The 23,714-nt window shown below is 44.8% G+C and overlaps 1 protein-coding gene across 4 annotated transcripts in view; it reads right to left on the bottom strand.

Moving 5' to 3' along the window:
- CEP43 (centrosomal protein 43) overlaps window positions 1-20,161 on the bottom strand; it is a 28,941-nt gene extending 8,780 nt beyond the window's left edge. Inside the window, exons 1-7 of one of the 4 annotated variants that reach the window (XM_041745390.1) lie at window positions 19,986-20,161; window positions 18,882-18,935; window positions 15,471-15,525; window positions 14,515-14,609; window positions 13,943-14,080; window positions 8,885-8,965; window positions 6,581-6,640 (exon numbers count right to left, since the gene is read on the bottom strand). In XM_041745390.1, coding sequence (XP_041601324.1) covers window positions 6,581-6,640; window positions 8,885-8,965; window positions 13,943-14,080; window positions 14,515-14,609; window positions 15,471-15,525; window positions 18,882-18,935; window positions 19,986-20,087 — 585 coding nt within the window. In that variant the 5' untranslated portion in view covers window positions 20,088-20,161. The remainder of the gene's footprint in view (window positions 1-6,580; window positions 6,641-8,884; window positions 8,966-13,942; window positions 14,081-14,514; window positions 14,610-15,470; window positions 15,526-18,881; window positions 18,936-19,985) is intronic. The other 3 variants (XM_041745391.1, XM_041745392.1, XM_041745393.1) reach the window with 3 other exon arrangements.
- Between the last annotated feature and the right edge of the window lie 3,553 nt (window positions 20,162-23,714).

Raw genomic sequence — 23,714 nt, 5'->3', positions numbered from 1 at the left:
GTGTGTGGGGGGTGGGTTCTGGTTTCCCTGCAGATATGGAAGATGAGGCATGGTGTGCATTTTTTTTTTAAAGGTGACAAACATGGGTATCCTATTTCCTTGGTGACTTGGTCATACAAGCAAACATGGCAAAACCCGCTCTGAACCCAAAAGAACCGCACACTGATGAGCTAATGTGAGGAAAGGAGCCATGACACTCTGGGTGGACAGAAACACAATGGCAATTTCGCACAACGCTGCTATAGATACTGTTGGTTAAAGTCAACCTTTTCATTCCCGAGCTGTACACAAACTCTCTGTTCCCTGTTACATGCCTGCCTGCTCCATGCTGAAGGAGACCTCGGGGTGCTTGTAGCTGAGCAGAATGTCTGTAATGCACGTGGATGGATAGCAAGAGGAGTTTAAATGCTGGCTGCCATCTGTCAGGTCCGGGTGCTTATGACCAACCAGACTCCCCTGCATTCCTCATTCTCCCCATCTTGAAACTGCTGGCTCCCCATGAGTGAGGACTGGCTGAGAACAGCATCTGACATCCGGGCAGAGCCTGCCAGCCCTGAAGGGTGGACTGGGCCCTATACATCCTACACACAGTCCGCGCCCCTAGGACTAAGGCCAGGAACAGGGACCAGTTCCCCGGGGGGTCAACTGACCCTTGGCCCACTTCTCCAGACTCCCCTCCCCCATTTTCAAAGATAAATGAAATAAAACGTGCGCGGACTGCCAAAAAATATATATATATATTTCAGTCACTTGTCAAGGTTCCCAGAAAGTGAAAGGGTCAGGTCAATACAGAAATCTGATTCCAGAGCACAGCTCTTATGTCATGCTACTATGGCCGAGTTGTTATTAAACTGCAGTGTCTGTGGGTTCAAACTGACAATTTCCCAAAATTCAGCCTTGCACACTGAAAAGGGCAGTGCAGTCTACAATGCCTGTGGTGTGCAAGAGAAGACTCTCCTGAGAGGTGCATGGGCCAGGCCATCCACACTCTACTACCAGCTACATGATCCCAAGGAACTGAATGTTTGCAGGCAGGGGTGTCCCCAAGAATTCAACCTGAGTAGTCTTTTCCAAACCTGGTTTCTCCCGGGAGATAAGAAAGAAAGCATGTGCAGCTGGGGAGAAATCTCTGGAGAAGACACTCCCTGAGGAAGACTGCCTTTTCACTATGCGTAGAGACAGAATGGGGCGTTTGTGTATGAAGATTCATGTTTACACTTTCACACTAGTTAGAGGCCAGGATTAGCTGACAGCAGATGAGACATGTGCTATACAACTTCTAGGACCTTGTACGCTGCTGTATGTTCCAGAAGTTATTAATATAGATAAATTACCATAAAAGACGTGTCTGGAAAAATACCAAGTTATCATCCTTTAGACAACATAGGATATTTTCACAGGGCAGACACATTTTATGACTTCCTAACAACATTCTTGAAATTTTCCTGGTATAATCAAATACAGAGAATTATCACCCACTTATATATCCCTTAGATTCATGCCCGCTGTAAGTTATGATCGATAAATGATTAAAAATGAATTTATAGATTTTCAAAGACATATGCATTTGGAAATAAAAACCCTGAGTCTTGTGATACTTAAACCCATTTACAATTATAGATACTGAGTGACCCACTTCCTCCATCAAACACTCCTGAGAAAATTCAGAAGGACACAGTGGTGTGAAATAAAATGGAATGTAAATGTAAAGCAACTTTACAAAAAACAGCGATTATTCCAATAGTCTTCCTTCCACATGAATTCACATCACCAACGTAACTTAAATTCGCATAACGAACTATCTACACATAGTACCTAACACCTATCCGTGACTAGTTTTGACCAGTTTCAGCAACATTCCTGCTACAGGAACAAAGACTAGTTTGAGGAGGACAAGCTTCACTGACAAGCACATGCTGATGTTCAGCATAATATGTATTTTTAAAAATAACAGTATGTTTTAAAATTATAGTTCTACTTATCTAGGGAGTAAAATTTAAAAATACTCAATCTGCTTTGGAACTGTTCTCAAAATGAATTTCTAAACCCCATAGGAATGTGTCATTATAACTATGGCTACCTGTTTACCAAAAGGACCATTACTCAATTGGGTTACTAATGAATTCACTAAACTTCATCCCAAATCACTTTTACTGCTAGAAAAAAATTCACACTGAGAGAAAGATTTATCAAAACGTCTACAGATTAATACGAATGTATTATAGAACTAAGAGCAATTTCCATGCAAGAAATCCAAATCTTGGGCAACTAAAAGTCATGATATATACCCTGGGATCGGTTTTAAAAACCTTTACCAGGCAGCCCTGGGTGGCGCAGTGGTTTAGCACCACCTTCGGCCCAGGGCATGATCCTGGGGACCCGGGATCGTGTCCCGTGTTGGGCTCCCTGCATGGAGCCTGCTTCTCCCTCTGCCTGTGTCTCTGCCTCTCTCTGTCTCTCTCATGAATAAATAAATAAAATCTAAAAAATAAACAGACAAACCTTTACCGTGGCTTAAGACAAGTCCTTGTCTTATACACATAAACTTAAGTTACTTGTGTTCCTACCACCTAGCTGTGGATAATCTGGAGCTAAGATTCAGGAGGAATCTAAATGGTGAAAATCAAGCACTGTTTAAAATAAGTAAGTATAACAACAAAAATTCCTGGACGATGCCTTGGAATTCACTCCCTGGATAACCTCACAGGCCTCAAGCAGTTGTGATGAGTTAAATGGTATCTCCCCAAACAGAAGATGAAGCCCTAATTCCCAGGACTTCAGAGCATGCCCATGCTTATAAATCGTGTCACATTGCAGGAGGCAGGTCTCTACAAGAGAGGACATTCAGGGAGCACACGTGTGAACAGGACAGTGGGGACGGGTGATGGGTCTATAAGCCAAGGAACACCTAAGGACCACCGGCAACAAATCCTCCTCCTGGCCTGCAGGAGGAACCAGTTGGGCAGATACCCTGATTTCAAACCTGCAGCCTCTAGAACTGTGAGACACTACATGCCTGTTGTTTTAAGTCACCAAGTTTGTGTACCTTGTCACAGCAGCCCTACATGTAGATGTTTATAATAAATAACTAAAGCCTGTTTTGTCTTTTCATAAAAGGGAGACACCTACTGAACAGCATGAAAGCAGTCATTTAATTCCCTTGGACCAATCTCAAGACTCTTCATGGTGAATTAGTGTAAAGTTGTAAGAAAGCTTTAGTCTATATTTAATGCTCTACAAGCACACTTAAAAATTTGGATTTCAGTCATTTCTAGATTAACAGAAAATGAGCCTCACAGAGAAAGAAGTTTCACAGTGAAAATAATTACAAATTTTCGAGGAGCCAAAAAAAGTGAATTATCACTAGAGTATCTTAAGAACCTAAAATAATAATAATTTTTCCAAACTAGTAACAGAGAAACATCAAAGCTAAAGAAATACCTCAGTTTTGCAAAATATTTTAAAAATGCATGAGTATTCATTCCCTTCCTCACCCACACAAGCCCCCAGCTCCCCTCTCCCACCCCACCAAAGCCTTTTCCTTGATATGACTTGAACAATTTTACCACAGCTGTAACACACATATATTTAAAATTTATTGACCTCGAAAGTAAATACTGTAGGATTCTAGAGTCACAGAATATTGCAACTTCTCTAAAATCTCTGTTTTTCTAGAAAACCTCTGTGCCTCACGCTCTCCAGATGATCTATGATTCCTGTAGAGGCACTGTATCTCTGGCTTTGAAGCCAGATTTGAAAATGACCCTCTGAACAGCTCCACCACCCGGTCCAGCCAGCAGCTCTGGGGCCAGGGGACAGTGCCCACATCCAGCCTGGGATCTGAAGCAGCTAGACACAGACAGCTGGCCAGTGCTATGGGCCGAGTGGCAGAAATGCTGTTGGCCCATGTATCCACCCACTCTGGCTGGGTGTGTGTGTGTGTGTGTGTGTGTGTGTGTAAGGGAATGACAGTGCTTGGTTTATCTAAAACGCCCTGAGAAGACTGAAGACCCACAAACATGCCTATCCACCCACTCCCAAACACACATGCTTTGTGGTCTTCATCACTGCCTTCAACCAGCAGAAGCCAGGCTTATCCCAGAATTTTAAAAATAGGGAATAATTTAAAAATATCCTTTTATGGGAACTTGAAGCAAAAAATACCTCAATACACACTAGTATTATAACACCTGAGAACTGGTTACAAAAACAGATGCTCTTTCCTATTATTTAACATAATGATAAAAAGTATCTGAGTCTAAAAATTAAACAAAAACTGTCTAACATCTTAAATAACAAACCTAAGTTAGCAGAACCTACCAAAAGTCTGTTGTCATTTTTGATATGCATTTTCTTTTCTATGACAACTGGCACCATGTTTGGTAACATGAGAGTCTACAATGAAGTAGACTATTAAGGAGGGTACTTTGGAAGTAAGTATTAACAGATACTTGAATGTTTAAAGAAAACCCCCCCCACCAAACTTCTCCACCAGTATTCCAATTCTCCCATCCATCCTTTACTGTCTCACAATAGTAACAAAAGCCAGAAGCGTAACTTATTTGCACCCAACTTAAATTTGTTCAAAAACTTTATATTTTGCTCTGCACGCACATTGACAGGTTTAAAATAGCAAGTACAAATCATTTATGTGTCTCTACACACGCACACATACACACACACACACGAATGACCTTTAAAGTTCATTTCTAACATGAATATAACTTCTCTGAAAACTGCCAAGGATCTCTGAATGAGCCATTAATACCGTGCTTCCCTGTATGTGAAAAAAGTAACAAGACACATCAACACTCCTTGCTCAGTGTCCTGGACTCTCCTGCTGCTCTGCTCATGGTCCCTATAGGGCACACTTGGCCATGGCAGGCAGAGTCACCACTTACAGATTTGCACAACTGGGAAACGCCCTCTAGCTACCATGTGAAGGGCTCCCCCGGAGCCTTGTGCTACCTCAAGACCACATGCAGCTTGGTGTTTGAATATTAAGATGTTAAGAATGTTAGGATATTAAGGATCTGCAAACCCACAGCATGCACGAGGCAAAGCAGAAAGGCAGAGGAATGAGGACCTACAGGTTCATCCGCTACCAAGCTGCAAAAAGGCAATGCCAAATATAATTTAGATTAAGGCAATAGAGAAACAAAATCAGAAGTAGAGGAGAAAAAAGTTCCAAAGAGACGAAGAATCTGGGGTGGGGAATACAAAAATGAAGTATAAGGGCCCGACGGACAGCCTACAGCTCCAGGGCTGGGGCCTCCGTATTCCTCAGACAAGGTAAGGGGAGCACATGAGGCCCACCCACTGCAGAGTGAAGGGTAAAGTCCAGGACACATTTCACCGCAAAGTGAAATTTCATCTTTCATTGTGCTTTGGCTGTACGTACAGACTTCTTCAAAATGTTTTAACCAATAAGATAATAAAAATTTAATACCATGAAATATGCTTTAAGCTTTCTTAAAAAGTATAAGAAATTGATTAAAGGTATCTTTAAAACTATGCTGGTTTATATTTTCAGGTGAGTCTCACCTCTCCAATTAGCCTGTCAGCTGCTTCAGTGGGGACCATAATAACCTGGCTGGCCCACAGCCCTTAAAACAGCGACTTTCTCTAAAGTGCTCAAACATACCTACTAAATAACACTCTAAAATGTCTTCTCGTGGACTAACACATAAAAATAACGTGAATAAATATAGTAATGGGAATTTACCAGTGAAACCACTAGAACTAAAGACAGCTAAAATAGCAAATGTGATTTCAAAAACCCTTTAATTTTGAAGGTCTTCAATAATCTACACATAAATTAAGGTTCAATGAGAGCTGAAGAATCTCACAGAAATATTAAATATCTTAAGTATATTATTCTAGATAAGGTGAGAAGTGTACTCATGAGTAATGCTTCTAAGACCTGTAATATTTAAATTTTAAAAGCAGCTAATCTACTGGTTTAGTCAATTTTCGTCATGTTTTGGGGAGGAAAAAAAAGCAGCCACGGCACCCATCACTGCAGTATCAGCTCGCCCAGCCCTCCTGTGTGTCCCGGTGGATCTACCATGAGCCAGGGCTTCAGGGAAGGCTAATCACTGTGCAATGGTCTGATAAGTTGCTGAGTGCTGAACACAAAAATGTCTAGAAAGAAACTAAGTTTAGCCCCTAATTTATCAATTGGGACTTATCCAAAAAGCAGTTTGATGCTCTATTTACCTCAGATAAAAATCATAATGTTAAGAATATGTACACGACCATCCATTCAAAATGGAAATACGTATTTTCAACCTTTTTATTGCCAACGAAACAAAGAATTCTCCAAGTAAAACCTGCTGACAGCACATTTTTAAAATCCAACAGTATGATTTTCACCTGGATAAAAATCAAAAAATCAAATTACTTTTTGTTCTACGCCCCATGACTTGGTTGTATTCTGATTTCAGACAGAAGACAGTGACACTGGCATAGAACACTGAACCCTCGGCCAATAGGGATTCAGTGCCCGCTAGGAGGCCCACAGAGTTGGCGGTCTGTGGTGGCACAGGCTGCTTTTTCCCTCTGCCCTCATGCATGTTACCTTGGCACCAGACTTCTGCCCGCTTGTCTTCTTCTTACCTTGTCCTTTATACCTTGGTATCTGAGCATGAGAATAAAATGACATTTTACCACAAAGTAGAAATCTTTACAAAGAAACTAATTCATCAAACTAATAAAGTTTCTTATGAGAAAAGCTCTCAGGAATGGAAGCCCTAATCGATATGCTCCTTTCTGAAACCCATATTTTTTCTTCTCATTCCTTAATCCTCTTCTTCGAGTGGCTCCACCCGTGTAACTACAGTACCTCACACCTACTGGGTCCCACGTGCACGCTGCGACCTTGCCCTGCCTCACAGCAGCTCTGCGCTCCACCGCCAAGCCAGGCCCGGCCTCCAGAGCAGTCTCCTCCAGGAGCCGCCCTGCCCTCACCTAGCCTTGCCTCACTCAGGAGCACACAAAGCGGGTTCCTGTGGATGGGGCTGGGCTCCAGGCTTGGCCACAATGTCCCACAGCTCCTAGTGCTCTCCATGGGCGCCCAGACCGACCAGGTATGCTGAGAGCCTAAAATGATTCAAAGACCACTGAGAGATAAAAGACAGCTGGCAAGAAAAAGGTGGGGAAAGTGCTTAATCCCCAAATCCACATACACAGAACTACACGGAACTGCCACCAGAAGGCCTCATCTTGAAATGAGTCCTCCATGTCACTGAGGGCATGACCGCCCTCACAGGGCCTCTGCCGCCCCCCCCTCCGGCCTCTGCCACCCCCACGGGCTTCCAGCGCCCCACGGGCAACCCACAGAAGGTGGTGAGAGCAAGTTAAGGGGACACCTGGAGGGGATCGCCACTCTCCAAATCCACCTTTTAAAATTAACAGCACTTCTCTGTACTTAAGGCCACATATCCTGACTTAAAAGATTCTCATGATTCTTAGATCTTAAAAATAAAATCTGCATAGAGAAAATATGTCCAAGACTTTAATGTTATCCTGAACACACACCACATGTCAAAGGTTCATAGTGCTAATTTGCTTTACAAAATACTAATTTGCTAAAAAGAGAATTTCCAAACAGCTCAATGCTATAGGTACTGATGTTCTGGTATGTGCATTAATTTTAGCCCCTTCACAGCCAGACATTTTCACAGAAAGCACAGCTTTTTCACAAAGACTCCTGTATCTGACAATTCACTAAAAGGGACTTTTCAAATTTACTCACGACCTTGTTCTCTGTAACCACAGTTACAGCCTCCCATTAGCATGGAGGGAAAACCTTCCCCACAGAGAAGCTAACTAGATCTCAGAGAGAGGGGACACGTACAAACTGCATGATGGTCTCTTTCCTGGGCTGGAAATAAAGCAGAAAATCCTATGATTTGAAAAGATGAAATAAAAAAGATAAAAAGCAAATGCAATGTCACAGACCGAAGGGACAAAACAACAGGAACCACTCGGTATCTGAGCCCAGGCACCTGCAAGACAGACATCTAGGCATACAACCCCTGCCCTCTAGGAGTCACCTAATGGAAGAGGCACAGCTGTACCGCCAAATCAACACAGCACTAGGAACCACTGGTAAGCGTTGCTCTGACCACATACTCAGGGGGGCCTCACCCTAATCCCGCAAGATGGCAATCAGAGCAACAGTCACAACACAACCCGACCCAAACCCATCCTTGGGTGGGACTGGCTGCTTCTACCAATGTACCGTGTGCTGCAACCAGTCACGAGACAACATGCTCCCTAACAATCACGTTCTACTCATTCTTGTGATCATGGACTTGAAATTTCAGCATTCCACTCAGTATTTTCTCCAGTATGCCAAATCCCTGAAATCAGAAGGCCTTAACTTTAACAACCCATAAACCACACACACAACACACACACACACAAAACCAACCAGAGCACACATATTTTCTTATAAATCCTCAAAATAGCGCATTAATATAGAAAAATCATTGTAATTTGCATTCCTGAACTGGTCATCTATCTACAACATTCAACACAACAATATTCTGGAACAATAGTCTGGAACCTAGGATCCTCAAGCTAGGAGTTCATAAATGAAAAGTAAATCTTGTCAACTAAGGAAGAAAATTTTCAAAGTATCAAATGAGTCCAAATATCCTAGAGTCCTGTGATTTAACAGAGCATTCCTTTCTATGACACAAAATTCCTAACACTATGAACAGTGTGAAATAATTTTCAATATACACTTCATCAAGCAGAAAAAAGCAATTTCAAGAAACTAAACAGCACTTGCATTGCAAAACAAAACTTGGAACAAGTCAGAGCAAGAGAAAACCAGAGCCCTGTAGATGTCCTCGTGTCCTTGCAGACGACTCACCTTACTGGGAGCACTGTGTGCACTTGTTTTGCCTTCTGGTGACTTTGGTGGAGAATGTGCATCAGATAGATCTAGTGCACCCTAAAATATTTCACAGTTTAAGGTTAGAACATAAAGTAAAACGTAAATATACATTATGCCTAATAGATTTTTAGCATTTAAAACCACTACACAATGGTCTTTAATTCTTTCTAAATAATATAATCTTATTAGATTTTCTCCAATTTTACTAAAACAATAACAAAACAAAACACACTTAGATTCTAATTACCTAAGCATTTCACTCTGTCACCTTTCACAAGCCACTCAGTCGTCAGTTCAACATACCCTGGCTGGCCTTCCCACACGATCCCTTTGCACCCCGTCCCAGTGACTGCACCAGCACCGGCCAGTGATTCTCATGCATCTAGTCTTTTCACCCTCTCTTGACTCACTTCTCTCCTTCCTTTTGTCACGGGACTATCAAACAGCAGCTCATAAATCACACCACCCTCTTCAAAGACCCACACTCTCCTTCTTCCTCTGCACATTCATGCTATCGTCTCATCTCTGGCCACCCCACCGCACTGTACCCCACCCTGCAGCATCACAAAATCACCACCTTCAGGGCACCAGCTGGTCGATTCTCAGCACTATGCTAAATGCAAAAGAGAAATTTTTAAATGTTTCTTCAATGGAAATGACCTCTTAAAATTCATCCACTACATCACAAGCAGCTATGTGCACTGTGTGCATATTACATATTGGTTACTTTGCTATAAAAATCCTTCCAATGACTACAGTTTTTACATATGAAAATGTACTGCTCTTCATGCCTCCTGCTCCTCCCTTGAGCCCCATGACTTCTGGTACAGCACCATCTTCTCCCAGGCTGAAAACCTCATCTCATCTTTGCAAGTTTTTCTTCTTCCCATATCACCCTCTGAGACCCTACTCTTCTGCCATAAGATTAATTTACCAAATCTTGCTGCTTCTTCTTTTAAAGGAGAATCTTTATCTGCCCATTTGTCTCTGTATTTACTGCCACCATTCCTATCTAGATGTGCCTTATAGTGGGTTTCACTTCTTCTAGTCTTTGAACGTCTCCCAATTTTACCATCTAACCTTCAAAAATTCACCTTCCAAACAAGTACTTCCTCTGTACAAAAGTCTGCAAAAGGTTCCTACTGACCTTGAAATACATCATCTGTTAAGAATCCTCCCCCTCAGGGTACCTGGGTGGCTCCGCTGGTGGAGCATCTAACTCCTGATTTCAGCTCAGGTCATGAGCTCAGAGTCAAGCCCCGCATGAGGTTCAGTGGAAGTCTGCTTCAGATTCTCTCTCCCTCTCCCTCTGCCCCTTCATCCCGCATGCAAGCACTGTCTCTAAAACAAATAAATAAATCTTTGAAAAAGAAGAAGAGTCTCAGTTGGGCTGGACCCTGCAAAGGCTACAAAAGTGAGACCAAGCCCTTGTCCTCAGCAAAGGCATGATGTGTGGAGAGGGCCAGGCAACGGCAGGCAGCTACGACACCCAGGCAAAGCCAGGCACTCAGTTACAACACCTGCCAGCAGGGAGACAGGAAAATCAAGAGGAAGCATCCCAGAAGGCAGAGGGGAAGACAGACCAGGAATGACAACATTCCACAGTGGGGTATGGGGATGATGCACCATTTCAGGTGGAGAGCAGATGAGAGGACAAGAAAGCAAAAGCCACTTTCAAGTATAAGCAAGTCTGGCTGAAACATATGTTCCACGTTTCAAGAAAAGACATAAGGCTAGAAAGATGAGTTGATACCACATCACGCAGGATCTTAATTAACATCAAGGATGAGAAATCTGGAAACTATCTGGTTGCCATTACATAGTGACTACAATTTTTAAAGAGGAAAGGAACAGATGAAGAGCTGAACTGTAAAATTAAGTCAGCAAGGGTGCTGGATGCAGACTGCTGACAGCACCACCAGAGGGTGCTGCTGACGGGAAGGGAGTGACTGACTAAAGGGTGCCCTAGATGGGAAGACAAGGGGGCGGCACAGCCAACAAGCAAGTGCTGGAATTGTCCACACTGGGGAACATCCAACACCCTACAAAATCCACTCAAAGTCACGCTAAAGGATGTGGGGAACAGCAACCTCAGTTGTTTTTTTTTTTTTAAGATTTTATTTATTTATTTATTCATGAGAGACACAGAGAGAAAAGAGAGGCAGAGACACAGGCAGAGGGAGAAGCAGGCTCCATGCAGGGAGCTCAACGTGGGATTCGATCCCACAGGATTACGCCTTGCGCCGAAGGCAGCGCCAAACCACTAAGCCACCGGGGCTGCCTGCAACCTGTTTTAAATGCACTTTTGGTAAAAGCATCACTGAGTTCAATGGGCTTAATCCACAGCTAGTCTTCTTCTCCAGCAACAGAAGTCAAAGATTAATAAAACCTACAATTTTTTATTTCAGTATAAATGACAGGTTTCCTCTCAAAGTTATAAACACTAGTGAACGATGGAAGAACCAAAACACCTGTGAGTTCTCAATTTTAAATATGAATTTAACCACTGACTTATATGGGCATACATAAACGCACCACCAGTTAAAATGACATACCCCAGTATCAAGAGGAGAAAAGTAGCAAAGATTGGGTATTTCATAATAGTTTCAAATTTCAAAGTAAAACAATGACCTCTTGAAGCTACAGAAATCCTATCCTGCTCTAAACAGGGTAAATGGATTGGAGAGGCTTCAGATCCACCAGGTAGAAAGACACATGAAGAACACACTGAGTTTTCATTTCCAAATCAACCCAATGAGACAAGAAAGCTCTGAGTGGGTCTTAGTGTGAAGCAGACACCCTGTCTAGCAGCAAAGACAGAGCTCTCCAGTAACTCAGCTTGCTTTCTCCCACAGCCTGCTATTGGAACCACCTGCTGGAACCACCCGGTACAAGCGGGGTGGGGCAGAGACACCCTCCTGACAAAAGGACACTGAGCCCAGGGCACAAGCAGAGAGGCGGCTCCTTGGATGGAAACCAAGGAGTCACAGAAACAGGATCAACATAAACAGAGAAATCTGGAACAAGAACTGGAACGGGGTGGTTACTTGGGAGGAGGCAGATTTTCTGTCTCATATGTATAGCTTTCACTTTGTTAGAGTGAAGTCTGTTTTTTCACACAAGATTCAAATGTGTTAGTTCATGGGGAGTAGGGGGGGTACGTCTGCTGAAGAGCTGGAGATCATGGTTTCATGCTGGGGAAAGCACTGGGCTGGACACAGGGAGTCACCAAACAGTAATGAGAACAAAATGACAAACAGCGATGATAAAGGCAAATCCTCGGAGATGCCTACACTGCAGGCACTGCTGCCAGAGCCTCCCTACCCTGCTCTCCCTCAGTTCTCACCACCCGCCATTAGCTATTATTTCGAGCATCCCCAATCAGCGGTGAAGAACTTCAGAAACGTGGAGGTTAAGTGACTTAAGGGAATCACACACAAGGCAGAGCTGGGACATGACGCCATGCAGCCTAGCTGAGAGCGCAGGCTCAGGCTAACATGCTCAGGGAGAGCACGGCAGAGAATGAGGGCCACCAGCACCACAGAAAACTGAACTCGTGAGCAGCCAAGGGCAGAAACGGAAGAAAAACACAGGTCACCACCACCTACAGACTGCTGGCCCAGGAGAGAGTAGGAAGCAAGACTGTCTGGAGTTCTTTACATTTATGTTGTTTTTTGTTGTTGTTGTTGTTGTTGTTGTTAGTAGCTAGTACAATGCCCATAATAGGACAAGCACACACCAAAAACTTGTGATGGAACTACAAATGAATGAAATTATAATGTGCAGTTGCAGTGACGTGTGCTCTGCACAGGCTGACTTGCCCCCCTCCACCCAGTTCTGGTTCTGCTCCCCACCCCAGCGCCCCCCAACCCCAGTGCTCCGCTGTCACTGCCCCCTCCAGCATCCCACCCTACCACCTAGCTCCCTGCAGGCTTCTTAGAACACCTTCCCAGTCCTCTCCTCTCCTAGACTGAATTTAACAACATTTCCACTTGAAAAATCACTGCTCCTCTTTAAATCTGAAGACTCCTAAAATGTGTGGCACTAACCATTTACCGTGCACTCCCTCTATTATCATAAGCCATCACTTACATGTCCATTTCCTTTCATCAGCATATTTTATCTCTAATAACTCTTAATTCTTCTCATCCATGAAACCATCTTAAATTTTATCTCTTCATTCAAAGACCCACTTGTTATGTCTTATATGCAACAGGTGCTCTGTCAGGCTCTCCTGACGATCAAAGACTCTAAAAGAAAACATACTGGGACTCTCCACACACAGTACAGCAGTGCACAACCTATAAACCGGTGACTGAGACAACTACCATATTGTCAACATCTGTGAAACAGTATCTCCATGCAAAACTAATATTTGTAAATAGAAATCAGACTGTTAATCTCATTATTGGATTTCTAAAAAGGAGTAAGAAAGGAAGTAGCTAATCAAGAAAACAGGAGTTTGACAACGTTTGGAAACTAAGCACAATCAACAGCTTAAACAGCTTTGTCTATTTTTAAAAAGCCCTTAACCTCAAAAAATTATTAACCAGCCTCTCATTCAGCTCTGCTATGTTTTTTTTTTTCTGCTATGTTTAAAGTAACAAAATGATGACTAACGAGCTGAGTGTTCTCCGCATTTAACAAGTGCTAACTTGTGCATCAAGCCTCAGGATGCCCACCAGGCAGCCCGCTCTCCCCATCTTACACAGGCGGAGCGGGGAGAGGACCCCACATCCAAAGCCAAAGGCTAATCAGTGGAGGAGCTGCAGCTGTTTCGACAGAGCCTGGCCCTTGACCCTGATGCTATGTGCCCATCTGCAAAACAAGTGTACCACCAGACTCAGTTACTTTGTCTCCAATTTTCCTCAAAATGCATATTTATGCAATCTGAGTGTGCTTTGTTTTGTTTTTAAGGAACGGCTTCTTTTCATTTAAACTTTGATTCACTATGTATGCAAAAATCTGCATGGCTATACTGAGTAGCCAATTATTAAAACAGAAGAAGGTAACATAGGTTCAAATTATACTTACCTCCCCATTGGTTGACCCTTTTTCTTTCTGTTGACAACGTCTGATCACTTCTAATAATAAAGGTCCACCCACAGTACCTTCTGCTTCAATAATACCTAGATCTCGAGCTAAATTCTCTCGGCCTTCAAGACCTTGAAACTAAGGAAGAAGTAATACGTGACAAGTAAGACAAAAACTCACAAAAGTATGCACATTATTTTCAGACGTTAAAGAAAAATATTTTTGAAACTTAAAGATATCTCTAAACTCAGATCATTTTTCTAATGAATAAAATGCCCATAATATAAAAAATATATATATTTATTTTACCAAATCTCTACATCCAAAGTCTCCATGAATGAGTGTAGTCTGACATAATAACAATTCTACAAAACACTCTTTTCAAAGTTCTATGATGCAGCATGGGTACCATCTATCTCCAGCTCAGATGGCTTTTTAAGAAAAACAGATAATCAACTACAAAAAACTACATGTTAAAACACTAAAAAGTGTCAAATTTTGTTAAGGTTCAGGTTATAATGAACTCATTTGTACCAAGGATGGTTTCAAAGGATAGATGTAAAAATCATTACTCTTACGGTGCTGGTTTCAGGCTGAAAAACGGCCAAGGTGAAGTCAAGATTGAAAAACTGGAGAAACTCTGCAACAAGACTAGCCGCCAGCCGGCCTGCAAGATGAGAGGCAGTGAGCACACCTGTCAGAGCCCTGAGGCCCCTGCACTAACACCAGGAAGTAAGAGTAACTAACTAATTGAAGAAGAAGGGTTTCTAAATTTTTTAAATTACAAATTTATCTTTGATGAATACAAGTAATGAAAATCTCAGTCTCGTGTTTTCATTAAAATCATCAGTTCGAAGCTAACTATTAGTAAGACAACATGACATTTTGTAAGCATATTAGACTATTCTGCTTCTTATAGTAAAAAGTTTTAACCAAAAATTTTCCATGACCAATAATATTCAAAACTTAACAGTTGTACAATAAAACAATTTTAAAATGAGAACCTATAAGAATCACAGATTTCAAAAAATATCTAAAACTCCTTGGGGCACTTGGGTGGCTCAGTTGGTGAAGCGTCTGCCTTCATCTCAGGTCATGATCTCAGGGTCCTGGGATAGAGTTCCGTGAGCCCCGTGTCGGGCTCCCTGCTCAAAGGGGAGTCTACTTCTCCCTGTGAGGCTCCTTCCCTCCTCAACTCCTGGGTGGAAGCACATGCCCTCAAGCTCTCTCTCAAATAAGTAAAATCTTTTTTTAAAAAAATAAACTCTCTTAAATGGAATCAACAATTGAAAATTCAGAGACAGGGATGACTGGGTGGCTCAGAGGTTGAGCATCTGCCTTCAGCTCAGGGCATGATCCTGGGATGCCTTGATAGAGTCTCGCATCTGGCTCCCTGCAATAGAACCTGCTTCTCCCTCTGCCTATGTCTCTGTCTCTCTCTGTCTCTCATGAATAAATAGATAAAAATCTTTTAAAAAAAGGGAAAAAGAAAATTCAGAGACAAACAGGAACAAATTACACATCTTACCATCTTTTGTGTTTAAAAACTTTCTCAGGCTCTCATTGACTAGAGGAGTTTTGTTCTGTTAAAAAATGAAATATTTTGTCAGGTGTTTATCCTAAAAACAACTACACAATGTGGTTTAATTTTTTGGCAAAGATATAAATAGAATACAGTCAGTCATACAATTATGGTTAAACCCATTCCATAACTATTGATTACTACATGAATTGTTTCATGCTATTTACTCTCCCAAAGCTTATAAAAATGAAACCGTATGTGAAAACTTGCACTTATCTTTAACTTTTAAATATTTCATAAATTGCTTATTAAACCACTTTAGAAGCTAGATCTTCAATACTCCTGTGAAATCTTATTACTTTAATTACAAAACCAACTGCATTTACTTATATTTATTATTCTAAATCCATGTTGACATTTTGTCATTGTAGGTATCTACCATTTATAGCATGCTTACTGTGAGCAGGACTCAAATTACACACGTGCTATTTGCAGCTCATCCGCAGTATGTAACATGATTTTGTGTAGTGCTTAGGCCAACTTATTTTTGTCATTAGACATTTGAATAAATACAGGAAAAATATTTCTAGCTCACTCGAGCTTCTTTAAGCAGACTGAATGAATTATAGGTGTAACAGCAGTCTCATGCTCTGTGGATGGGATTATGAATGGTGTAATCACTTTGGAAAGTAGTCTAATAATGTTCTAAAAAGTTAGAAGTACCCCAACCCTGTGACCCATCTGTGGGTATTTTCTCAAAAGCAAAGCACAGATCCAAGCAAAGACGTGGACATGAATGCTCACAGAGGCCCTATTCATAACACTTGACAACTAGAAACCAGCCAAATGCCCATCAGCAAATGAACGACTTAACAAACTGTCACATATCCGTACAATGGACACCACACAGGACTAAGACAGAATGAACTATTCCTACAAATGACAATATGAACGAATTTTAAATGCATTATGCTGAATCAATTCAGCCAGATCAAAAACAGAAAAGAGAGTCTGTGCTATAGGATCCCCACATGTATGGCTCTTAAAATGCATGGGATGGGTAGCCTTGGGGTGTGTGGTAGGGAGGAAGTCTTGGAGGGTCAAGTACAGGTACACTATCTTGACTGTTTCCATGGTTGCATAAATGTTAAAATGTAACACACCGCACATCTAAGTACACAGAATTTACTATAGGTCAACTGCACTTCAATAAAGCTGTTTTTCAAAGACTCAAAAAAAGACAAGGAAGGGATGATCACAAAGGTCCTTAGTAGGCTGGTCTAGGGAATTTTAAGACATTGATTCAACTGAAATACTTAAGGAAAATGGAGGGACAAGATCAGATATGTATTATAAACAGCTAAACCAGGAGCACTGCAGAGAAACGACTTCAGGAAGATGCTGAGGGGACAACCAAAGGGGACTGGAGAGAAGGAAGGGGTAAAGTAATCTGCAAAAGCAATAGCGAAGCACAAGCTAGGAGGGCAGGAGAGAATCTCCTTAGACATCTCAGGTACAGAGCTGACAGACAGAACCAGGAGACAGAGTGGACACACAGAGGAGCAAGGTCCAGGCGACTCTCAGATCTCCTGCTTGGACAAAGAGTGGTCCCCATAAGCCAGACCACTCTAGCAGGTAGTGTCACATCCAGGTCTGATGCTCATGGCACGGCTCAACAATACAGAGCTGAAGTCACTGGTAGAATTAAGGTCACCCAGGGAGAGAACACCGAATGAAAGCTACTGGATAATAGTTCCAAGGACTGGAATCAGGTGTAGATAAATAGAAACCAAGGAATGCTCAAAATGAAAAAAGAAAAGAGAACAGAAAAAAAGTCCCAAATATCAAGGGAGATTTTCAGGAAGGAAAGGAGGAATTAAGAATTTCAGATGCAACAAAGAACAACTAAATTAAGAACACAGATAAGAAGTAAAACATACTCAATAAAAAGATTCTTCTTGATCCCAGAAAGATAATTCCTTAGACGTAATGGATTTAAGTGGATTTAAGATGTTAACGGCTAAAGGGTGTCTGGAACATAAGAAAGACACACGTATTCTTTCCAAATTCGGCTGTGAGGGAAAAAAATTGAGGAATATTAAAAGCAAAACATGGATTAAAGAAAACAGCTATCTCCCTGAGATATAAATATGCTTCTATGCTCAAGGAAAGAACCCACAGAAAGGGAGAGGCCAAAGACACAGCAAATGGCTGAGGAGCTGGGTACCTGGAAGGCAAAACTCAGAGAAAGTGACTATTCTTAGACTAAACAGAGACTGCTCCACTAAAACATGTAGGAAAATGGTATGAATAAATACATACAGGGTAGCTTTTTCTGAATTGATTGATGGATTGCAAGCGGGGGGGGGGGGGCGGGATGCAATACAGAGTTAGGACCTGATGCTATTTCCTTGTGAAGGAAGAAACGAGGCCAGCTGTTGAGAGTGCAAGGAACAGTGAAGCTAAGTGGGAGGTGCTGAGTGAAGAGGACTCAGCCTGCACAGACCTTCGCTGAGGCTGGTACCCACCACTGAATCATAGTAGTGATCCAGTGCTGGGGGACTACTTAATGCATACACACCAAAGCAAGGAGGGGAGGTTAGTTTGCTCAATTAAATGAAATTTGCAGTTTTTCCCAGAGCAAGTGTGGCTGAAGATGAAGCAGGTGCAGTTTCTTAGACATGAACTGCAGGGTCCAGAGAAGTCGAGAACAGAAGGCAACCAAGAGAAGACAGACACCTGGACAAAAACAGAAGAGAACTGAAGCACTTCGTGACATTAAAGAAGTGAAGAGGAGATGAGACATATTTGTCATAGGAAGGTGAAGACCTTCCTTTAGAAGGATTACAGACAGATTCCTGATGACAAGTTCCAGGATATTTATTCACAGTAGTGGAAGACATGATAGAGGAAAAAAACTAAATACACTTATACGAAGAAGTGAGTGGACTTTGGACAGTGAGACCACACGAGCTTAAAGTAAATGGGTGGTCAGAGAGTGGACAACAGTTGCATCCTATATTCCGTGCACCTGCTGGGCATCCACAGTGCACACTGACGTAGTAACAGTGCTGCAGACTCAGGGACAATGAAACCCGTGCCTCACGGAGCTCCTATGACCTTGTTTCTCAGATTTCCCCTATGGAAATGCACCTATACCACCCAAGATTCAGTACGGGCCTCAGAGTGACTATAGCACCTGAACTTTCTTTTTATGTTACCCCAGAATTCTAAAACACAGACAAAAGGAGAATAATCTTGCCTGTGTTCCAATAGTTAAAGAAATTACTCCTTACTAGTTCAAAACCATCCCCGGCTACACACGAATACAAGTACTACTATTCCAGGATGGTGACTAAGTAATCAGAAATTAAACACAGGTGAATGTGGCAATATTAAAATCTGTAGATTTCATACCTCTACTTTTTCTTGTTCTTCTAGTGCTAAAAACACAGCTGCTCGTAGTTCAGCCTTTAAAAATAGAAGGGAAGGAAAGAAACAAAAATTGTTTCAAGGCAATTTTCATGGCAAAAAGGGCATATACGACATTAGTCCACGGGCACCAGCCCCATTGTCTAGCAGCCCAAAGGCGAAAACTAACGCGATCCCAAAGCCTAGCGGGCAGGTGCAGGGGGTCCGAGGGCGCCCTGAGATGCTCTCCTGCACAGAGCCCGCCGCTCGTCCCCCGGCGCTGCCCCCCCGCGCCCGCCGCCGCCGCCGCAGCTCCCCGTATCCCCGCGCGGGGAGAGCACCCCTGGGCTGGGTGAGCCCCCCCCACCCCTCAGGGAGCCGCCCCTCGGTCCAGTCCCCGCGCGGCTTCCCCGCCCCCCTCCAACCCCAGCCCCCCGCCCAGCAGGGAGCCGCCCCCCGCCTGGCCCCGCCCCTGGCCCCGCCCCCGATCCGGCCCCGCCCCAACCCCCGGCCCCTCAGGGAGCCACCCCCCTGGCCTGGCTCCGCCCCCAGCCCCCGGCCCCGCCCCCAGCCCCCGGCCCCGCAGGGAGCCGCCCCCCGAGGCAGTCTCCGCGCCCCAACCCGACCCCGGCCTGGCCCCGCCCCCAGCCCCGCAGGGAGCCGCCCCCCGAGGCAGTCCCCGCGCCCCAACCCGACCCCGGCCTGGCCCCGCCCCCAGCCCCCTGGCCCCGCCCCCTCCACTCGGCCCCGCCCCCGGCCCCGCAGGGAGCCGCCCCCCGAGGCAGTCCCCGCTCCCCCCGACCCGGCCCCGCCCCCAGCCCCGCCCCCAGCCCCGCAGGGAGCCGCCCCCGAGGCTGTCCCCGCGCCCCCCCACCCCGACCAGGCCCCGCCCCCAGCCCCCGGCCCCGCAGGGAGCCGCCCCCCAGGCCTGGCCCCGCGCGGCCCGCCCCGCCCCCGACACCCCGCCCCCAGCCCCGACCCCGCAGGGAGCCTCCCCCACCCCGTCCGCGGCCCGGACGCGGCTCCGCGCCTCTTTGTGACGCCCGCTGTCGGCCCTGGCCCTGCGGCCCCCCGACGCGGCCGGCGTCCCCGCAGCGCGGCCCAGCCCACCTTGATGCGGTTCAGGACCCCGCTGTTCTCCAGCGTCTGCACCAGCAGGTCTCGCAGCTCCGTGTCCTCCTCCGGCACCACCGCGGCCGCCGTCGCCGCCATCTTGCTTCTCCAAGACAACCGCCCAAGCCGCGCCAACGGCCAACGGCCGCCGCAGATTCCGCACGGCGCGCGGCGACGCGGCCGAGACCACGCCCCCCGCGCCGGCGCGCAGCCTGCCCTCACGTCGGGGGCGTGGCCGCGGGGGAACCCGCGGGGCGGGGCCTGGGTGGGCGGGGCCTAGCGGGGCGGGGCCTCTGGCTCCGAGAGCTCCGAGGCTGGCGGTACAGGTGGCTGCGTCGCCCTGCGGTGCCTCGTCCTTAAAATTGTATTACATCGCACGCATGGGTCAGTTTTTTGCTTTGAGGGTCAGACGTGTTCCCACCGGGCAAAAGGGACACCCAGACCTGCCCAGCCAGCCTCGGACGGGGCGGGGCAGGCAGAGGGTCGGTGTCTGGGGCACCTGAGTTGGTCCCCGTGTGCGGCTCCCGGTGCAGACACGCCGCACCGGGGAAAGTCCTGACGTCTGCCTCCTTTGCACCGTGCAGCCAACTGTGTGCACGTTCGCGGAGGTACGTGCGTGCACGCGCTCACGCGCAAAAGCCTGCACAGGCCTGCATGCGTATATGGCAATGTGCTCATCGAGAGAGAGCATGTGCAAACACGCGTGTGTGTGTGCAGCGCGCTCACCCTCACCGGGAGAGAGACAGACCGTCATGCATGCGTGTGTGTGCACGCACACTCACCAACAGAGCCCGTACACACTTGCGTGCGTCATTGTGCACGCGCTCAGGGAGACCATGCGTGTGTGCACGCTCACAGGGAGATGTCCTGGATGGATACACTAGAAGAGGGTGGAGGGAGCCTTACTACTCAGTGTCAATTATAGGAACCGTCAGTTATCAGGAGAAGAGTGGTCCACGGGGCAGAATCGTGGATTACAGGCCCCAACAGTCCAGGAAAACTGGACTGCTCCTCATACCAAAAAATCCACCACAGCTACAATTCAGCCAATGAGAAATCATCTCCACCTTGAACTCTTGTATTTTTCCAAAGGACTTTGGTTCAGAACATCTCCCAATTTCCTCTTTCTTCTCCATAAAATAGCGTTCCTCTCCTTTGTTTGGAGGACTTGCCTATGGTTTTGCCATAGCTTGCATGTCCTAAATTGCAGTTCTCTGTTATTCCCAAATAAACCTATTTTTGCTGGTAAAAAAAAAAAAAAAACTGACTTCTGTTTTTGAGGTTAACAATACACGGGTGTATGTGTGAGTATGTACACGCGCACACAGAAAGCGTGCACATTTGCACTGGGGTACAATGTATTTTACATGGATGTTCTTTATGTTCTGTATGTTTCAATGGTTTTGCAATAATATGTTGGGAAGGCGAGGGAATCCAGAAGTAGGAGGAAGCTAAGTAAGAAAAAGTGCAGATTCTAGAACCCTACCCTGGGGATCCTTCCTGGGTCTGCAGTAGGTCCTAGGAATATTTTCACAGCCCTGGTGACTGTAATGCGGGGCGGGGCGGGGGGGAGGTACTCTGCAGATTATTATGAGAAACGGTGCATATAAGAAAGAAAGCAGAAGTGGAGGTTTCCCATCTCATCAGCTCTCCTCCCCACCAGAGTGTTAAAATTGGTATATCTTTCTAAACAACCTTATATAGAAATGTTACATAGACACATACTTCTCCCCTTCCATAATCCGCATCCTATGCTTACTTTTTAGTTTACTAATATCACTTAATAAATCCTGACCACGTTTTGATATTTGTACACACAGATTCTTTTTTTTAAGATTATTTATTTATTTATTCATGAGAGACACAGAGAGAGGCAGAGACACAGGCAGAGAGAGAAGCAGGCTCCATGCAGGGAGCCCCACTTGGGACTCGATCCCGGGTCTCCAGGACCATGCCCTGGGCCAAAGGCAGGCGCCAAACCACTGAGCCACCCAAGTGTCCTTGTACACACGGATTCCACCTCCTTCTTTAACTCCTGCATAGCATTCTGTTGAAGGGTATTCCATACACTACTTCTTGTTTTGTTCACATTTGTTCTGTTTGTTGTGGAGGTAATGCATAGTGATGGTTAAAAATACGAACAAAAGGCACTTGCGATGAGCACCAGCTGATGTATGGAAGTGTTGAGTCACTATAGCATACACCTGCAACTACTATAACCTGTATGTTAACCAAACAGAATTAAAATAAAAACTTAAAAACTATGATTGTCCTAACAGATTATTTATCATTAAGTATTTATAAAATATTTCTGAGGAACCTATCAAAAAAATCCAAACAAAATGGGGAAATATTAAAAGTAACAGTGTCCACATCCTTCCTGCAGTCACCTACCCTCACCCAATACCACACTCCAGACCTACCCACCATTAAATTTGTTTTCCTTCTTCTGCTTCTTTTCATGATAACTCAGAATACTATACTCCTACATCCTGACTCATCAACCATGAATGGTGTCTTCCAAAGAATGAAAATGTATTTTCCAACTTCTAATTCTTAAAATTATATTACTTTTAATTGTGCTGTTGAGGATTTTGTGACTCTAAACTGGCTACCTAAATCATCATTTATCCGTTTACACATCACCTCTTGGCTCCCTGCTATGGGAAGTGAGGAAATGAGTACATTTGTGCTCTCTCACCTCCCCTCTAATGTTGTCAGTTTGATTCTTATTTTTACACTGTCAAGAATGTACATGCTTTCTCTAATTCACATCTTTCAAACTTTCTCCCCAGGTTGACTGAAAAACAATGGATTCATAATATTAGGGGTAAAACAGGTCTGTTAGGCAAACCCCATATGCCTTTGAAATTAACTCCTTCCTGCATCCAGAGCAAACCTCCAACTGCCAACCCCTGAGACGATTTGCCTCCTGGCTTTTCTGACCACCAGAGCCTGCGCTGCCTGCTGCCTACATTTGGGGAAGGCCTGAAGTGCCAAGGAAACAGTCTCCTGAGAGCACCTCAACTACTGGCCGTGATTGCATAAGGACTCCCACCTTACTCCCCAGTTGGGGTGCATACAGTGGTTCTATGCTGGCTCCTATGGTTCAGGTCTGAGCTACAGTTAACTAGAAATCTGCCGGATAGCACAGCCTTTACTGCTTCCCTAACCTGCAGTGTCCCACTGCCCCACTCCCTCTCCCGTGTTTCCTGGGACCCCTTCACCTATACACTGATCACATTCACATCCTTGTTTCATGGTCCGCTTCTGGGACACTCAAACCAAGACAGGTAGACCAGCTTCATTCCCTAGGGATGGGGCCCTGGAACTGGATCATCCACCAGCCAAGTGGCAGCAGGGAGCCACTGTCGCTGTCTGCCAGGTGGCCAGTGGCCTGGCATGGTATAGAAGCTGTGCTGGTAGGACTAAATGGGAGAGGACATATGGAAGGGGGCATTGGCTTGGGCCATCTCTCTAGCATTGAAGACAGGAGTGATGGTAATTTTAAAGATTCCAGAGTCAGTTTTTTTTCTAATGATATCAAAGTGCTGAAGGAAGAAGATGACAGGTTCAAGTCAGCCAATTCTCAACCTAGGGCATGGTATAAAAACTACCCTGTCAGCCAGAAACTCTCATGACACCACATCTGCAGCTTGAAATCCTCTATAATGGGAAACTCTATGGAGATTAGCAAATGCTATAAATTAAGGCTTTTTTTTTTTT

This window comes from Vulpes lagopus, chromosome 2 (genome assembly GCF_018345385.1).
Source record: "Vulpes lagopus strain Blue_001 chromosome 2, ASM1834538v1, whole genome shotgun sequence".
NCBI classification, from domain to species: Eukaryota; Metazoa; Chordata; class Mammalia; order Carnivora; family Canidae; genus Vulpes; species Vulpes lagopus.
Note: the sequence above shows the minus strand (reverse complement) of the source record. Positions and strands in the feature narration are given on the sequence as shown.